The 19823-nt window shown below is 56.1% G+C and overlaps 1 protein-coding gene across 1 annotated transcript in view; it reads right to left on the reverse strand.

The window, feature by feature from the left end:
- Positions 1–19823, reverse strand: part of FBXO31 (F-box protein 31) — a 40011-nt gene that overhangs the window by 17996 nt on the left and 2192 nt on the right. Inside the window, exons 2-3 of the mRNA XM_059383299.1 lie at positions 9921–9992; positions 882–958 (exon numbers count right to left, since the gene is read on the reverse strand). Of these exons, the coding sequence (XP_059239282.1) occupies positions 882–958; positions 9921–9992 (149 nt within the window). The remainder of the gene's footprint in view (positions 1–881; positions 959–9920; positions 9993–19823) is intronic.

A 19823-nucleotide genomic window follows, 5' to 3' on the forward strand; every position in this document is an offset into this window, starting at 1 on the left:
TAGGCACAATGAGAACATTGAGCACATCAGGAATACTGACTGAGGACATTGAGCACACAGAGGACGCTAGGCACAATGAGAACATCGGACACACTGACTGAGGACGTTGGGCTTCCAGAAGAGAGAACACATTTCTGTCATTTTATGCCACGCAGTTTGTGGTCACTGGTACGGTGGCTGCTGGACGCTAAGACAGTGAGCAGGAGATGCCCTCAGATGGTGGCAACCACGTTTCCCCCAAAAATTGTCCACCGTTGGTGCCCCAACCCACCAAGGACACGGGCCTGACCCCAGTACTACTACAGTGGGTGAGAAAAGATTTCAAACCGGGGTTTGACGTCGCTCTGAGGCCCAGCCTGGGCGTGAGGCCGCCGTGGCTGCTGAGTGACTCACTCTGACCCGACAGCCTGGCGTGCCTCCCCAGCCACCGAACTGTGTCTTCCTCCCAGGACAAGTGCTCCCACGTGTTAGTGGAATGACAGAAGGAGCGCTCGGTGAGTCACAGCTGGGGTGCGCCCCGGGGCTCAGTGACAGGGCCGCTGCGATGACTCCATGTGGCCCGGAGGGCCTGAGGGTAAGTGTCCAGGGCTCCTGGGGCTCCTCGGTTACAACAAACTAGTGCACACCCCAAACCCTGAGGGCCCCACAGGCGTGAGCGCAAGGGCCCCAGATGTCCAGGAGGCAGGGGCCAGGGTACAGGAGGGAAAACACCCTCGCAGCTCCACAAAGTCCAGGGACGCAGCGAGAAGGCTGAGGACCAATCACAGCACAGCCTCGGGCCTCTGACGATCATGCTGCCGTCCCGCAGGCGACGGCCCCTCGGGGAAGGCCTGCGAAGGCCCGCGAAGGCCCAGGCAGCCCGCTCTCGCTCTCGGACTTACCACCACGTTCAGCAGTCCTCCGTAGGGCCCGATGTCCGGCTGCCACAATCCCAGAATGTGTCGGTACCGGTGGAGCACTACAGGGAGAGAGAGAGCAGGTCTTCACGCTGGGGCCGGCCGGTCTGCACTCCACAGTGACACGGCGGGCACCGCCGACAAACTACTCGTGATGGCTGGGGACAGAGCCTTGGACATAAACGTGGATCTCAGCAGATCGTTCAAAAAGTTTCTCAAGAATCTTAAGAAGGAAAATGTCTCTCGAGACCATAATATAACAGGCAACAGGGCCACTCTGAACCCAGGCTCTAAGTGACCAGCACCAATGGCGCTGCCTTGAAAGACAGAGTGAGCACCCTTTTGAAATGGTGAACCTCCCATCAGTGAGGGGATCAGAGACTGGGCCACCACTTTCCTCAGCAAGGCCAGGACGAGATTTTTCTAATGCTGGAACCCGCATCTGCCCATGAAGTGTGTCTCTAAAGCAATCAGACTAAAAATTATCACTAGCGCGAACGGCTCGCTCTGCTGGGCACACAAGCCCGACAGCCCTGTCCTGGCAACAGGTGTCACCACGCTCCATGATGACACATCCAGTCACACATCTGGGTGTACCTGTGAGGGTGTTTCCAGGTAAGATTAGCATTTAAATCAGTGCACCGAGTGAAGCTGATTACCCTCCCTGTGTGGTGGGCCTCGTCCAATCAGTTGACAGCCTGGAAAGAAAAGGCTTTTCCACAAGCAGGGACTGCCTGTCTGTGTGAGCTGGGACATCAGTCCCTTCTAACTTAGGACCTGAAACGGAAACGTGGGTTCTTCCAAGCTGTCCAGCCCGCCAGCCTTCAGACCCCAACTACACCCCTGGCTCTTCCGGGTCTTCAGCTTAATGACAGCAGGTCTTGGGACTCCTAGGCCTGTATTAACCGCAGGACCCGATTCCTTATGATAGAGTCATCCAAGAAAACTGGTTCTGTTTGTCGGGTGAACCCTGGCGAGCACACGGGGAGCAGGGACGGGCTGGAGCACTGAAGCCACGCAATCACTCCGTTCCGAGGGGAGGGGGCCCCGGCCGGCAGCGCCAAGTGGGACACAGAGACAGTCGGGATGGCAGCTATCAGGTCTCCTCCACCTTGGTCTGGAGTAGAAGGACTAGGAAAGTGAGGCCAGAAGCAGCCCAGGCCCCTGAAGTACGCGGGCAGGGGGCCGGCGACCACTGAGACCCGAGGTGTCAGCCTAGGAACACAAGTTCCTACACGAGCATGTACTGTCTCCCAGACACCTGCCGTCCGTGCTGCGCGCCATCTTCTGAGTCGGTTTACAAGCGGCACAGGAAATCCAGTGTGGTTATCTTACGGTCATACCCTGTTAGTTCTGTGTTTAATAAACAAGCAGGAGCTCAGCAGATAACGAACTCCATGGTGACATGTACGCTCAAGGGTTTCGGGGTAAAATGTGATAGTATCTGGCACTTACTTTAAAATGTATCAAAAAAGTAAGTTGGAAACATGGAGAGATGACAGCTGTGGGATGTGACGTGTTGCCGAGGGTGGTAGGATCTGGTGATGCTAAGTGGCTGCTTGTGATCCCGCCCATGTTTCTTTCTTGTCGATTCTTAAATCTTTCATGACAAAACACAGGGGAGTACGACACCTGGGCCCTCCCCTCCGGTCGCCCCTCCCCTCCGGTCGCCCCTCCCCCCGGCCCTCAGTCTGACTGCCAGCAAGGGTATGGCTCTTTTCCAAACCAGTCTACGATCTCAGAGCCCCGGGACGGCTCCAAGAACATGCGAGACTCTTGGCGATTCTAAGAGTTCCCTGTTTTGCTTTAGAAGCTACAGCTTGTTGCAGTAAACACACTGCCCCCCACGTGTCTGCTTGGCGTGGCGGCCCTCTCTGGACATACGAGCTCTACACGTTAGAAAAATCACCGTGCTCCCCGTGGCTCCCGCGGATGCAATGACACCAATTCGCTCAGCCTGGGACCACCCTCGAGGCGGCCCGAGGGAGAGCGGGAGCCCAGCGTCGCCCTCAGGGCTGCAAGCAGGACCTCCGAGCTGACCCCTCAGTGGACAAGCGGTTTCCTCATGCAGGCAAGGTCTGTGTTTTAGGGCAGACACGTTACAAACTACAACCACCCAGAACAGGGTCCAGCAAGAGCCCAGGGCGCCTCCAGACGGACAGTGTCCACCTGAGTCACACAAACACTGGGTGTCCACACCGGCAGGGGGCCGCGCTGAGTTACCGTCTAATGCCCGAGGCCCTGCTGGGAAAGCCAACCCCTGAACGAGACGAGCGGAGTGCACGTGTCCATGCACTCTCCCTCACGCTCCCCCTGGACCCTCTGCCTGGCCCTGCATGAGGCTGCGGGGGGTGGGGGGAGGGCTGGCTGAGATGTCCTGGCACAAGTCACTCCCCAGACCCAGAGGAAGACCCCCAGCTCACAGAGCCCTCCCTGCAACATCTCCAAACAGCCGCTGACCAGGGGTCCAATTACAGAGACTGGGCAGGAGACCCGAGATGTGGAGGCGACTGTGTTAGGCCCTTCAGATACTTTACTGTCATGGGCTTTAGGACGCTCCGGAACTTCAGTTCATGGGCGGAGACAGCCTGAACACAGGTAAACCCCGTTACCCGTGACAACAGCAGAAATGCGCTGCTCCACCCCACAAGGCAGGACGCAGGCCTTTCAGAATAATTTGTGTTTCTTCCAAACAAGGCAGCTGGCAGGCTGTTCCAACCACCAGTCCCCAAGGTCAGTGTGGCCATACTCAGAAAAACCTTCCCAGCTCTAGGACACCACCCTCCGTTCCCCAAAGTGGGGGAACCATCTGAGCTGGCTAAGGGACCTCCCCGCTCAAGCGCTGGCGGGAAGACAGCCCTTCCTGGTCAGTGCCAGTGAACGCTCATCTACCAGCAGGAAGGCCATAGAGTAGGCAAGCGGAAAACTCCTGGCACAGGAGACAACACCAAACCCAAATGATCTTGCTGTCCTCGGCATGGCGTGGGCGGGGAGCTGGCTCTCTTCCCCCGTGGCCTGCAGGCAGACAGCTGGCCCCCCGCCAGCACGGCCCTCACTCGTGCCTGAACCACCACATCTGAGGCTGGGGAGCCGGGCTTCTGGGTGACAGGTTCCCGCACATCACTATGGTCCACAAAATCATCCTAGAGACAAAATCAGAGCAGATGTCCAAGCTCATCAGGCCAGAACGACCCTGGTACCGAAACTAGGAGGCCACAAGGACAAAGACCTGCAGGCCCGTCTCCTGATAAACGTGGATACAAAAATCCTCAACCAAACACAAGCAGATCCCACTCAACAGTCCATTCCAAGGGTCACTGACCGTCATCAGCTGTGGTTTATCCCGGGATTAAAAAATGGTTCAACGTCCAGAAATCCAAGCAGTTGACAGCACCTTAACAAAATCAAGAACAAAAATCGTACGTCCTCGACAGATGCAGGGAGAGCATCTGAAAAAATCCAGTATCTACTTAGGACAGAAGCGCTCCACAAAAGGGTCGAGAAGGGCTGTGCCTCCACGGGACAAGGCCACAGGTGAGAAACCCCCAGCGAATGTCACGCGCAGCGGGGAAAGCCGAGAGCTTGCCGTCTGAGGCTGGAACAAGGCAGGGGTGCCCCCTCTCGCCCCTTGTAGCCTACGCAATGCTGGAGGTCCTGGCCTGAGCAACTGCTCAGAAAAAGCAGTAACAGGCATCCAGACTGGAAACAAAGTAGTAAATCCTTTGCCATCTGCAGTCGACGTGACACCGTCGGTGGAAAAGCCCGCGGAACTAATACCGGAACCGAGTCAAGCTGCAGGACCAGAATCGACATCCAGAGCAGGAGCAGGAAGACGAGCCCACGGGCTCCAGGATTCGGCCCGGTGATGGGCAGGTGGGCTCCGTCCCCAGCTGCACTTCCTGCCAGGGCCCCTGCCCCCTCCACAGGCACCTTCCTGTTTCCAGATTTCCCAGGGGTCTCCCCCTTCCTCACACCCCTGGTGCGTTCCTGGCCCCCCCACCCCCAGCCCACTGGACTCTGGAGCCTTCCAGTCAGACTCTCCCTGTGCAGCCTAACACCCTGTCACCTGCGCCCAAGCATTAAACGTGGCCTCTCCATCTCTCCGCCGCGGGGTGCGTGATGTTCCACCGAACCCCCGGAGCTACCTGCAGCAGCGCCAGAGCTCTAGGCGGGAACCTCAAAACCCAGAGCCCCGTGGTCACAGATAGCCGCTCTCAGTTCACGCACGAGGACACATGTTCACTACGCCGTGAGCACGACGCGTTCCCCGCAAGATGCTGCCGCGCCCCAAAGACATGGACGAGCCAGACTGTCAGCCGACAGCATGCGGCCTGACCAAGTACGCAGAAGTGAGCCGCCGAAGCTCCCATGGGGCCACACAGCTCCTCGGAGGTTCGCTTTAGACAGGCCAGCCTGCCTCTCCCCGGACACCGTCGTCCGCTTGAGGCTGCCGTGCCTCTGGTCAGCAGAGACCAGGGGACCAGGGCACAGGGGTTCTCAGGAGCTCCAGGAACAGGGCAAGTGGGCGTGGGAAACAACGGTGCCAGGCCCCGAGGTCCTCCCACGCCAGGCAGTGCGGACAGTTCTGGAAGGCTGGGCTGAATGAGGCACCGTGCTCACCGGTGCTCACAGGGAGGGTGGGTCAGCACAGGACGGAACGTGCGGGAGGCGACCTCCCAGAGCGCTCAGCAAGGACCGGACTGTGCCTCCCGGCCCCAGCCCCAGCCGCCCGGACTCGTGCCTCCCAGCCCCCAACAGCCCAGCCAGCTCCCACGCCGCTTGGACACGCTCCCGATGAGGCCCCTGGTCACCCGCCTCCACCCCGTTCAGCTCTGGGCCTGATGACCCGAGCAGGGTGGGCGTGGTCAGGAGCTGTGCCCCACCCTTGCGCCCCCCGAAGCAGGCTAACCGGGGCCCTGGCACCAGGATGGTCTCCATAGGACCAGCAAACACGCCTCGGCTGTGTGTCCACCATCAGACGGGGGTTAGGAGAGATCTCGTGCGCAACTCGGTTTCCTCTGCTCCCACAGGTTTTGATAGAAATTGTGTGTCTATGAGACTGAGCAGCGGGTCTGCTCCAGGCAGGCGACACACGTGGAGGGTTCAGGGGGTGGGAGGAACGCAGGAATGGGCCGTGTGCTTCCAGGAACAGAACCACCCCTCTTAGCACAAGCAGGCATGTGCGATGTCTTCGTGACAACAGATACCCACTCTCCGCCTCAGCGCAACCGAAGAGCGTGGACATGTGTGCGGTACGGCTCAGGGAAAGTTCCAGACTCAAGTAACACCCATGGAGAGGGGAATCAGGTTCTAAATAATCAAGTGCTTCTGCTCACTTCTGCCCAGTGTTTTTTCTAATTCACATACGCGGTTACAATGTGACTAACGAGATCCAGAAGCCAACCGCATACACCTCACTTTGGAGCACAAGTGTTTTAAGGCTTCTACCTTGTCCTCTCGGCCCCACAAACAATAAATACTAAAATGTGCCCCCCGGAGTGGTCTTGCTGGTACTACCCAAGAACCCCAAAGCTGCCGCGGAATCCCGGCCCACGTGTGCAGCCGACCCAGGGCCACGGCTCAGGCGTGGCCTCAGCTGTGGCCAAGCCACAGAAAACAGCAAAGGTAAGAAAACAGCAGAAGCCAAGGAGGGCAGCTCGCTTTTAACACCCAAGCAGTCCTCGTGCCCGGAGTTAGAGGTCCCTCTCCATGCAGCTTCTCGGCCGTGCGCGCCCGCAAAGCCAAAGCCAGCAGCAGGTACGTACGGCAGGTGTAAACATCTCTGTATTCCATGTGCTCGTAATCGGGAAGAATTTTCATGAAACGTCCCGACTTCACGCGAGGGTTTATACCTGAACAGACACAGCAGGGAGAGGGTAAAGATGGTCTGCTTCCCGGACGGTCTGTTTCGGTGACTCGACACGCTCCCTCACTGACGAAGGACATCTCCCACTGCACACTCAGCCCCAGAACCTCAGGGTGCAAGTGTTCGCCAGGGGTGACCTACCTTCCTTTAACCAGTGGAGCCACACCAGAAACTCACGAAGGTGGGCTAGCCCGGGACGCTCCTCTCTCTGCCGCCACAGATCAAGGGAGCACACGGACGTGGGAAGCCAAGGCTGTGGCCAGGGGATGTTTGGGGGGAACCCTTGTATCTGACTCCGATCTCTCCCTCGCCGGGTGCACGCCTGGCTTTCCCCTTGACTTCTCGGCGTTGGTTTTATTTCTAGGGGTGATGTTTCCTAGCTCAGGCCCCTCCCCCCTGAACCCGTCTATGCCAGGAACCAACCCTGACTTTCTTCCACCACCCGTTCCAGAGGCTAAGCAATTTTCTCCTTGGTAAGGCGTTCAGAACAAACACAGAAACACAGTTCTCGCATCATGAGCATCAAAACTGAAGCTGGCTCTGACCAGGGCAGAATCAACACTTCCAGACACTGAAAAGGGTCATCATTCCCTGGATCTTGAAACCGTTTTTAAGGGGTCAAGAATCAGCAATGAAAAGAAATCTCCAGATGCCGTCCTGCACCTGTCCATGTCCCTAGCCATCCAGATGTGCAGGCGAGCTGGCTCCCCTCGCCCGGGCCCTGTCCCTCGCCCACCCCCAGCTTACGCCCGGCCACACCACCTGCTGCTCACGGCTACTGCCCAGCTGTGCTCCACAAGGCAGCATAACCGAGCTGAGCTCCGTGGGGGCCTTATTCCCACATCTGCCCCCACACAGGGCAGGTGTCCGCACCCGCCTTCGTCCAGGTGCCGTTTGGAATGGTAACTCCTAAGCTCCTGCAGAGAACTCTGCCTTGAAGTGCCTTTCAGGTGATATCGTCCAACATCCAACCCAATCTGATATCCCAAACCTAACGAACTCAGGCAGTCCAGTCATAAAACCCTGAAGCCAGCTGACCATCCAGGAAAGCCAGGACAGCAGTTTCATGTGCGCACACAGAGACTGTTGTGGGCGGAACCGGGTCCTGCTCCAACACCAAGGCTGACAGCCACTTCAAGTCCCTGCAACTCCATGCTCTGGCTGGATTTAAGAGCTGAGTTCTGGGCAGCCGCGGAGGAACCAAGGCTGGAGCCAAGGCCATGTGGGCGCCCATGGCATGGAGGGCGGGAAGCGGGCGCAGAGCTGGCTTTCTGCCTCTGGACTCTAGGCTTTGCGGGATGCGGAGCAGGAGCGGCCCGGCTGCGGAGATGGAAAGACAGGAAGGGCTCGGGCTATCAGGACACATGACCACTAGGGCCCCCAGACCCGTGTCCCCAGAGACGTGTCTTCCTGCGCTGGTGGAATGTGGAACAGAAGCAAGAGAAGAAGCCAGTCTGAGCGAGCACAGGGGAGGAGGAGCTGGCAGGTCCCGAGCTGTCAGCCTCGCACTGGGGCCAAGCCCAAGGACAGGGCTCAGGAGGCAACTTCGAGCTGGGCGGGGCAGCTGGGGCAGGACGAAGCCCAGGCCTCAGGAAGGCAGGGAAAAGCGGGGTACCGGGCGTGGCCAGGCAGAGGGCTCCCAGAGGCAGGTGGTGGGTCAGACATCACAGCGGAGCCCCCACGAGCTCTGCAAGTCGTGAGCGCACCAGCTCCCCTGAGGAAGGTCCATGAAGAACCTCCAGCCCGCTGACAGGAGTGCTCCCCAATGTGGGCGAGTCCCCTCAGAACACCAACCACCGCACGCCCCAAGCTGCCATGGATCACGGTGCGGAGGGAAGCCTCGGACGGGGCAAAACCGGCCACATCCAAGGAGGGAGCACGGCCCGCGTCCCCCACAGAGCCAGCCCTACGTGGAAACCCCGCGCTCCCCGACAGCCACAGAAGGGGGGACATCTCAGGGAGAGCCTGAGTGACAGATCCACCAAGAACAGGGACACGGAGAGAGGCAGTGGCTGGCGCCGCAGACCCTGGGGGGGCTGCCAGCACTGCGGCGGCTCTCAGAGACCCGCTTCCGTCTCAGTCCTGAGTCAGACGGCGGCCGCTGCTCCCCATGAGGCATCTGGGAAGGGGCAGCACCTGCTCTGCTTTCAATGGATACATTTCCAAAGATATGAAAACCCAAATCTATCAAGACTCTTTTAAAATGAAACTTGAAGGTCCTTTTTATTTCTTTAAATTTTATTTAGAGAGAGCAAGCATGAACGGAGAGAGAAGCAGGCTCCCCACTGAGCAGGGAGCCCGATGCGGGGCTCGATCCCAGGACCCCAAGATCATGACCTGAGCGGAAGGCAGACGCTTGACTGACTGAGCCACCAGGCGTCCCCTTAAGGTCCTTTCAGGGCAGTGAACAGTCAACTTTAGCCAAAGATGGTCCCCATCATCTCGGACTCTGTCCTTTGATCCCCAGCCCCGGGGAGCTAACACCGCATGAGACCGCCGCCCAGGGGTGAACCCACCGGCTGCTCCCTGCAGGTTGGTGCCGGGCCACAGCTCCTGGGCAGTGTCTGTGTGAACAGATCTTCAGAGCCTCACGCTAAGGGGCACTGAGGGAAGACATGCGGGGCTGGGGGAGTCAGAGCACTCGGGGCGTGTCCCTGGTGAGCCCGGAAAAGCCAGCGAGCAGAGAACAGGAAATGAGGACCGGAGTGTTCAACATGGGGCTGGGAGGCCGCCTGTAGATGGAGCCCCAGAAGGCGGAGCCTGACGTGGGGCTGCAGGCAGGTGGCCGACGACACCTACAGAAGGGGCCACACTTCCCAGTGAAGCTGCTGTCCACGTGCCCCTCGGGCTGCGGGCCCAGGATGCAGGGAAGGGAACCTCTGGAGCTCCCCAGGCTTGTCTGGCCCGAGTGCAGCCAGTTTCTCAGACCCAACGCTTCTCCACACCCAACAGAAGACACCACTGTATGTGACGGGCTGAAAACAAGGACGAGACCCCCCGGAGAGGCAGGAAGAGCCCCTCGTAGGAGGGCCGCTGCTCCCAGCGCCGTCGTCCGAGAGGGAACTGTGGGTCACCTTCTCCGCACTCCTGTCGTGGGTGCTCACTCTACGGCTGCCTCTGGAGCGAAGGGGGCTATGGCGGGCAACAGGTTCACTTACGCTTGGCATAGACGTCTCTACAAGACACTCCCGTGATGTCCAGCTTCCGCAGGTTCTCGCAAACGCCATACTCTGCAACAAGAAACATGTGCTGGAGATCACAGGCCAGAAGTCACGAGGCCACAGAGAGACAGACAGGCTGGGGGCGGGGAGGGAAGGTGCATGCCGAAGCCTTGGTCCTGTCTTCCACGCTGGAGTCCGTCCCTCGCCGCTGCACCCACACTCGCCAGCGAGGCCCTCATCCTGTGTTTAGACCACACTGGACAAAGCAACAATCCACACTATCCCAAGAACCTCCAGAAGCTTAAATGCACAAACCCCAAATCACACAATCCCCAGCTCATGAAGCGTATGGCACAGACTCGGGGGTCTGCGAACAGCACACTGCCGTGGCAATGAGACTGTCCTTGGTGTCAGGGTCCCACGAAGGCCCCCAAACCTGCACTGCGGCTCCCCGTGCCACCGACTCTATTACACAAAGCCGCGGGCCTGTGAGGGGAGCCCGGGGCGAGAGGCCAGATGGAGGCCTGAAGGAGGAGGCTGCACCACATCCCTTCGGCACCAGCCCCCGACCTCAACCCGCGACGGAGGCCCTGGATGCCCTCCCGGCCTCCCCGGCCTCGCCTAGCTGACGGTGCCTTCCTGCTTCCTCCTCCCTGTCCCTACCCCACCCCACTTTCCCAAGTCACCCACTTCAGCTTCCCAGCTGAGACCTCGGATCCTTTGGGTCGGGTCCCAGCGAGGGTTTGCAAGGAAAGCACCACACGGTGCTCATCACCACGAATCCAGAACTGCCAGGGGGCCAAGCGCTGACAGCGACCAGCCCGCCTGGTACCACCAGCCTCTGCGCAGACCAGGCACCCCTGTATCCGACCTGGTTGGCAGGCCTGAGCACTGCCACCGCCTCGTCCACGCCAGCGAGGAGAACACACGCACAGAGAGGCCCGGGACTGCACAAAGCAGCAGAGGTCGTGGTGCGGGACCCAGAGCAAAGCCCCGATGGGACGCCGCTCACAGGTGAGCAGAGCGGGGGCGGAAGCATGCTCAGCGGCCCCACTGCCCAAGCCTCACACACTCCCCACCAGGACTCGATGCTCATCCGGGGTGCTGGGGCCCAGCCGGGGCCTCGCGCACAGCCACTGCCCGTCCCAGGAAGGGCCGCCAAGGCTGGGCAAGGCGGAAAGCTCAGTGGTCTGTCTGAACCGTGGGTTCATGCAGCGTGGCTAGTAGTGGCCGAGGGCTGTCCCCTCATCATGTCACTCCGGATGGTGCCTATGTGGATGTTATCAGCCCGAGCGCATCTACACGCTGACGGAGTCCAGCAGTACTGGAGGCCAAGCTCCAGAGGCACAGAGGGCAGAAGGTATTTGGGGCGAGGGAGCTACTCGGCCAAGTCTCTCCCCGCAGGCCTCCCAGGGAGCCTCGTCATGAGGCAGGGAAACGTGAAGTTGAAGACTCCTAATATGTAAATCACCGCCTTGCTCACGATCAGGCAAAAAGATAAAAAGGATGCGTTTCATCCTGCTGCCAAGAACGTGGACGCTCTCCCGCAGGACAATGCAAGTGGAGGAACCTGAGAGCACGTGCAGAGGAATACGCCGTCCGTGCGCCTGGGGCAGGGACACAGCAACACCCCCGTCCAAGGGGGTCCCCAGCATGAGAAACCACAGCTTGTCCCAAGTCCTGCTCCCCCCGTGGACCAGCTGAACGGGCCACTCTCGCCCTGGTCAGCAGAGCACACCGGAAGAGCCGGTCTACCCCACTCTCACTGAGAAGCGCTCTGCTCTCCGTCAGCTCTCTTCACCGCCTGCCGCTGGCTCCGTGCTCCCCGTGGCGACCAGGTGGCTCCCCCAGAAAACCTGGGCGGGGCCACCACTTGGGCTCCCCATAGCCACTCGCTTTCTCCTGTGCAAAGGAAGCACTTCAAACCTGTTACTGCATAACAAGATCCACGCCCGCGGGTTTGCCGGGTTTGCTTCCCCGGGGGTGGGGGGTGGGGGGGTTCTGAACGGACAGCGCCCTTTCTCGGCTCCAGGGGCCTCTGGTGCTGCCCGGAACAGACACCCACGGTTCTCTTACTGCCTCAGTGACGAAGGGGGTGGCTGCAGGGGGCAGGGGTCTTCTCCTGTCATGTGTGTAGTGCTGCAGGCAAGACACCGTAACTCTCGGTGCAAACGGTCAGATACGGGTCAGAGCCCTGAAAACGCACCTGGGTGTGCTCCCGTGGCTGACGGCACCTGAGGCCCACGGCCAGGCCCGTGAGGCACTGCTCTTGGTGCTTGGGCACATCTCTGGGCCCAGGCGGTGAAGACTGGTGACCTGGCTTACGATTTCTGAATCAGACTCCAACCACACTCCAACCTGACAGGAACGATGCTTCTGAATGGCTGTGAGGGTGTACCCAGGACTGCCGCCTCATCATAAATTCCTACACACGGGGCACCTGGTGGAACGTTTGCTTTTGGCTCAGGTCATGATCCCAGGGTCCCAGCATGGAGCCCGGCATGGGACTCCCTGTTCAGGGAGGAGCCTGCTTCTCCCCTCCCTCTGCTTCTCCCCCTGCTCCTGCTCTCTCTCTCAAATAAATAAATAAATAAATAAATAAATAAATTTCTGCACGTGTCAAGAAATGGTATTGTTCATGCGGCACGGGAACTAAAGCTGCACAAGCAGATAAGGGAACCACAAACACCTCCAACAACCAGAAGGAAAGCAAAACTAGACTGCGGTGCTAACAGAGCGGTCCTCAGTGGGTTCTTCTTAATGTTCCCGAAAAGTTAGACTAAATCCACAAATGTCACTCTGACCCAACCGTTCCTACAAGAATTGTCTGCTATTTTCCACTTGCCGGGAAAACTTTTGTTTTTTAAAGAGGGACTCAGAACACCACCAGAACAATCCTCTGATTGTTCTATCCATGTTCCCATAAGTCATCAAGGGAGCCGGTCCTTAAAATAGCTGGAAGGCCCGGGTACTCACCAGCAGCGTGTCTCCTTCCAGAAAAACAAGTGTGAACTTTGCCCTTTGACACAAGTTCTGTCCCCGCTGACCGCCAGCGGGCATGCCACTGCGCTGCTTTGCCCTTTGACACAAGTTCTGTCCCCGCTGACCGCCAGCGGGCATGCCACCGCGCTGCCTACAGGCGCTTCTCAAGCCAACGCTGGATTTGGTGTTCCAGGCTGTCGGTTCAAAAAGTTCCCCTGACAGGGCGTCCGGCCAGCTCACTCAGTGGAGCGGGCCTCCTCAGCTCAGGGTCCTGGGCGCAGAGATTACGTAAATAAAAACTTATTTAAAAAAAAAAAAAATAGTCCTTGCTAGTCTATTATATAAAGGAGCTTAAGCAATTCTTTTCTGGAAATATTTACTCCGAAGACAGCAAAAACAAAACACAACAAAAATCTGGGAAGAGAGAAGCATGGGTCAGCCAGACTTGGGGGATTTACAAAATGAACCAGCCGTGCTGTGCAGAACAGGGATCCAGCTACCATTCTGCTTCTGGGTCCAGCCCCCAAGAACTGAGAGCGGGGGCTCAGATACGGCTGCGCCCCGGCTCGCAGCAGGACCTCACAACATCCAAGAGATGGAAGCGTCCACGGGCAGCTAAGCACACCAAACCCCGTGGTCCACCCACCCGATGGACTGTTACGCGGCCCAAAAAAGGCAGTAAACTCCGTCATCCGCCGCAGTAGGCATGAACCGTGGGGACATCGCGCTCAGGGAAAAATCAGGGTATGGGACACCAGAGACAGCCGGGACAGCGGGTGTGGGGGGAGGCAGGGAGCAGGTGTGTGAGGGCCGGAGCCGAGGTGTGCAGGACCAGCGAGCGAGGGGGGCGGGCCGGGGTCCAGGTGAACCTACCGAACAGCGGACCATCGCGGACCATCGGGGCCCTGCGCTTAACTACGGTCCGAACAGCCGCTGTTGCTTATGTATGTGTTACCATAACAAAAAATTAAACTGTCACTTCAAACATTCCAATCGGAAAATTTCCGAAGAGCTATCTGAAAAATGTTTTGCCAGGAGGGAGAACAGCCGAGTACTTGGGCAGAGTAGGATCAACACATCAACACATCCGGCAGCCTCGTGTGACCTCCGGCCCTGTGACCTCAGGCCCCGGGGAGGGGCGGGGGGGGGGGGGCAGACCAGCAACTCCCCGGCCCCACGGCGCATTCCTGAACATGACGAGTCTGCTCAGAGTCTGCGGGTGGGAGTGGGCTCGCTCCCCTCCCGCCCCCCGCGGGTGAACCCGGCAGATCCGGCTCTGGCTCCCGAGGCTCCTTCCCCGAGAAGGTGGAGAGGCAGAGGCAGCCGCGGCGGGGGCTGGGATGTGCGCACGGAGCAGAGTGTGACTGACAGAGCGGGCGCTGTGCCTCGGGGCCCTGAGTCGTCCCGGGAGGCCGTCACAGTGGGGACCTAGTCCCAGTCCCCTGGTCACCGCCACTGAGGGGGGCTCCCCGCCACGCCGGACGGGTGCGGCACTAAGACACGACCTGCTGCGAGTCTGTGGGCAGACAAGATCCATCCGGAAAGGGAGGTTCTCCCCCAGCACTGCGGGGAGCTGGGTGGCACAGACAGGAGTCCACAAGAAGGGTCTCAGGTATGGACAGAGGTTGCCACGCAGGCAGTGCTATACCAGGAAATGTGGGGGCGCGGGGGTCCAAAGAGGCCGCTGCCCCACTGGGTATGTCTGAGGCCGGAGGAACGGAGACGGTGAGCCAGACGTGGTGCCGGGCAAGCAGCACGGAGCCAGGGAGGAGGGCCGTGGGGTGCACCTCCCCGCCACCTGCTGTGCTCTAAGTAAAACTCTGTTTGCACTAAACCAGGGGATAATTATACTCCTTAGTAAAATAGGGTTCACACTTCTACTTCGGAGGATGAACAAAAGTCAAAGGCAGGGCTGGGGGCTGGGGGAGAGGGGCCCTCCATCAGGCGGGACAGGGGTCTGGCAACCAGGCCCAGGCTTCCAGCACAGCTGTCGGGGCCAGCACCCAAGGACGCCCCTCCACCCACAGAGCTCAACCGCTCTACTTAGCTAGTACCGTAACTGGATGAAATTTTTGTTTTTTTAAATAATGTAAGAGATCTGGAAAAACACTCTGCAGCCACCCCTTCTTAGGAGGCAAGACTGTAAAACTCAAAATCTGGACACGGCCCACAGGTGTCTCCAGATAAACACCGGGAACACTTGGGAGGCAGAACAAACAGTCCCCCAGGACGGCGGAAACCGCCTACAAGATCAGCATGACTCGTTCCCAACGAGTCCAGGCCACGTAAAGATAAACAGTCCCTGTGCCAACGGACACTGTGAGAAGCCGCACTCCTGCAGCGAGACGACTCTGACGGCAGTCCAGCTCTCGTGACATGCACCTGCTGGCCAGGGGAGACCCATGCCTACTAAAGCCCCTGTCACCCTGAGACACCCACCCTTCCTGGCTGCACACCCACTGTCCCACTGCCCATGTATGAGACCAGGAGAGAAGCCTGTGAGCCTGACTCTGCCACCATCTCCCCCTGGACATGGTCTGCTGTTTCCGACAGGTCCCTGCTCCTCCACTAAAACTCCACCCGCCTGGCCGGGTCGGGTGTAGCAGCCTCTCCATCGCCACCGGGTGGACACCGAGGGCATCGCTGGCAAAGGCTGCTGACTCATGTGTTCCAAACCCTGCCCATCTCCGGAAAGGGCCTTCGTTCTCGAGAGGACACTTGTTCTCTCCAAAGTCCCAAAGACACCCTTGTCTTCACATGCCCTTTGCAGCCAGAAAGACAAACCAAGAGCCTCAGTGCATTACGTAATCCTCTTATAAGCACAGGAAAACAGTGACAATGGCCGTGCCTGGACCTCTAACAACCAATCCATTCTTCTTGGCAAAGCACCACTGTCCGATTAAATATGGCCGGGGGAAAGCCTTACTTGATGCTCTCTGCGTACCAGGTTCACCTTCTAGCTTACTTTTTTAGGGCTGAAGTAAAGGAAGTCTGAAAAAATGCTCCCTGTGAGGCACCACTGCGCTTCACCCTTTCCTGCTTTGCTAAGGGAAAAGAAGAGGTTTCTCTATAAACCAGATCAACAGATTCCACATGCCTAAGTACAGAGAACTGGCGACCTTCCAAAGGACAAAGCAGAAGAAAAACACAAAGATTTCCCCCTCAAATTCTGAGATCCTGCGACAGGCGGGCTGGTTTCCCTTTCCCATGGGTAAGACCCGTGTCCCTACTGCCTGGACAGTCTGTTCATCCACCTGCCAACCCGCCCTCCCCACCGCCAAAACCAGTGGGCCGAGCAAGGATCCGCTCTAGAGGAATCCTAGAAATCCCTAAAGCCAAACTTAAAATGAACAACTTGCCCAGTTTACCTCTTCCCAAAACAACCCTCCAATTTCAGTCGTATTTAACAAAAGCCACATTTTTTATTTTTTTGAATCAGCGTATCATATAGAATAGAAACATTTTCTTTTGTTTGCAAAAACAGAATTAAATACTGGTTTTTAAATCCCCATTTCTGGGACGCCTGGGTGGCTCAGTTGGTTAAGCTGCTGCCTTCGGCTCAGGTCATGATCCCAGCGTCCTGGGATCGAGTCCCGCATCGGGCTCCTTGCTCCGCGGGGAGCCTGCTTCTCCCTCTGACTCTGCCTTCCACTCTGTCTGCCTGTGCTCGCTTTCGCTCGCTCTCTGACAAATAAATAAATAAAATCTTTAAAAAATAAATAAAAATAAATAAATAAATAAAAAATCCCCATTTCTGTCATAAAAACCATACATTATTAGAAAAAGATTATTCTTTTTTTTTTGGAAAAGAATTATTCCTAATTATGATGGAATGTAATCCCACTTTACAACAAATCAAGATATTATATACAAATGTTCTGTATAAAAAAACACTTACCATCAAGAGCAGAAATGACCAAGTTATATATTATATATTATGTATTATAATATATAATAATACTATATAATATGTAGTATTATATATTATAAATTCAAAACCAGACATCGACAGGAACTGAGCTGAATAATATAAAATCCTTGCATCTGAATACTTAAAGCTCAGTACGGAAGGAGAAGATACACAGGCGAGCATTCCCTTTGTTTCTAATTTTCTTTTGTTACTGCTTGAATATTCTGATTTAGAACTACGGTCTGAATGTAGACTTCAAAATTCACCGAGTAAATGTGAGGTATTAACGCAAAAAAGCCTTGTCAGGGTCAAAGGCAAAATAAAATAACGCACTTGGCTTCTACCCTCAGAAGTCTGAGAAATGATGACTTATTTATAGCCCCACACGCCAGTAACTGCAGGCGGCCCACAGCCAAAGGAGTGATGCATCAAAAAAGTGTTTACCCTCACACTGGCCAGGGCCTGCCCTGGGGGCTGGGCTGGGTTTGGGTTGGTTCCTGTAGGGAGATAAGTATCACCTAGTCCTCCGGCACTTGCCCCGAAGCTTGCCCCGAAACCAGGACCGGAGACTCAGCCGACCCTGCGCTCAGCAGCCACCTCTCACCGCCCTAGAGAAACGCCACTAGACAATATTTAACCCAACAACTCCGGTATGCAACAGACAGGACAGGCCAAAGTCCTACAAAAATAACTGATTCATTGCTAGGGCACTGGAAATTGTGAGCTTCTCACCAAACATCATAAACACAGCTATACCTGGTTTTAAGTTCCGAGCTCTACCCCCCACCCTCCAAACTCATCCTGTCGTTTTAGGATAGGCCCTTAAACACACACGCATCGTCTGCACCCTGGAAGTCAATCATGGCCCCAAATTCTTCGAAGTAGTAAAACCCGGGTGTGTGCTATTCTCTTTCCCACTTCCCAACTTTGTGGCTTGTTTTCAGTCCTGGGAAATCCAATTATCACAAGACAGAAAGCAAGCACGTAAACAAGCAAATCCACTAATGAGTCTCACTCCTTCTCCCAAGAAACTAAAAAATGGAGCCACCATACCCATCAGGGCTAGACCAGACCCAGAGGCTGCACTCCAGGACACGTGAGGGGCCAACTCACCCCTCAACCAGCCTGAGATCCGGCCTCCTGCCCACCAAGGCTGGGAGGGCTTTGGTTTTTACCTAAATGGACCTGGGGCTTTGGCCGTATCAACTCACCTTAACCCCATGTCTAGATCAGGAAGATGAAGGAAGGAGCTAAGAGAACTGAGACCAGACCCGTCCCACAGCTGACGGTTCTCATACAATAATGAGGCTAAGCCTATGAGACATCTGTGAATACCAGAGGGGGCAGCCCAATTTTTGACACAGATAAGCTGGAAACTGGGGCTGCCAGAACAAACTAGTGAAGTCAAAGACCTAGCAAACAGCTTCCTAACTTTCTGACGAAAATCATTACTTAAGCCCAAAACACTAAGTTTGACTAACACTGTAGCTTTCTGGGGCGCCTGCGTGGCTCAGTGGGTTAAGCCTCTGCCTTCAGCTCAGGTCATGATCCCAGGGTCCTGGGATCCAGCCCCGCATGGGGCTCTCTGCTCAGCGGGAAGCCTGCTTCCGCCTCTCTCTCTGCCTGTCTGCCTACCTGTGATCTCTGTCTGTCAAATAAATAAATAAAATCTAAAAAAAACCCTGTAACTTTCACGAAAGTCATCTGAAATGAGGTTAACCAGCTTATCACTATAGACTTTTAAGGATATGTCCTGAAATATTAAACAGAAATGTATCCAGGTGGAAAAAAACCAACAAATTAGAGAGAAAAACAAACACACACACACATAGGGTAGAAAGTGAACAAAAAATAAGGATAAGCAAGTAAGAAAAACCCAAACTGCCAGTAATATTTTTATCCCACTGAGCCACCCAGGTACCCTGAAACTGCCAGTAATATTTTTAAATGTGCTCCCTCCCCAGTCATTGAACACATTCAAACTGAAATAATTAAAGATGGGTCGTTCAGAGTAGAGAGATTTGGGCAGTTACTGGATGAATGGGGTCACTTTGGGCAGCTGGACCAGAAATGACAGCTGCGTGGTGATGAGACCGGGCGTGCCAAACGTGTGCGTGTCACCTGTCGTGACTCATCTGGTCATGCTCTCGTGTCAGGCGGGTAAGCTTCCCAGTACCTCGGCAGTACCTAGTCAAACTGCAGGGCTCACGCCTCCCCTCCGGCCGCCATGCTTCCGCATGTCCGCGACCCCCATCCAACAGACAGGGACACTGCGCACTGTTCCCGGAGTACAACAAACACATAAATAAAAATAAGGGCAGGAAAAAGGGTGGTCCCTTCCAATGACGAACCACCACATGGCATTTAAAAAGACTGAACCAGACTTAGATGCATTCACATGGGAAGAACTTAAAAACACAAGTTCACAAAGGCAAAAAGCAGATGCACAAGACTTACAGCATGAGTTATTTCTAAAAATCACACATGACAAAATGTTGTATTTGGGGACGTACACAGTCATACGCACACACAACTAAATTAAACCCACAGACACCGGCTGCTTCTCAGAAAGGCAGCGCTGATGAGAAGGTAGAGGGGGCGCCTGGAGGGCTCAGTCAGCGAAGCGTGGGACCTTGGCTCGGGTCATGATCTCAGGGTCCCGGCTCAAGGGCAGTCTGCTCCTCCCTCTCCCCCACTTCTGCTTGAGCTCGCTCTCACAAGTGCTCTCTCTCATTTAAATAAAGTCTTTAGAAACATCAAAAAGCTAAAAGCGTTAAAAATTTAAAAAGGTAAAGGAATCAAAGACAAATATAATGAAAGAATGAACATTTATTGGGGTGACTACAAATATGACTGTCTTATCATTTTTGTCTTTCTTCCCTTTTTAATTTCTCAAAATGGAAATATTCCTAGCTTGCCTGGCCACCGTGGTGGACAGGAAACCTTGCTTCTAACGTCACACTGTCTCCTACCCCAGGAAAACGGGACTGCAAAGTGCCCCAGCAGGT

This window comes from Mustela nigripes, chromosome 17 (assembly GCF_022355385.1).
Source record: "Mustela nigripes isolate SB6536 chromosome 17, MUSNIG.SB6536, whole genome shotgun sequence".
Classification (NCBI taxonomy): Eukaryota; Metazoa; Chordata; class Mammalia; order Carnivora; family Mustelidae; genus Mustela; species Mustela nigripes.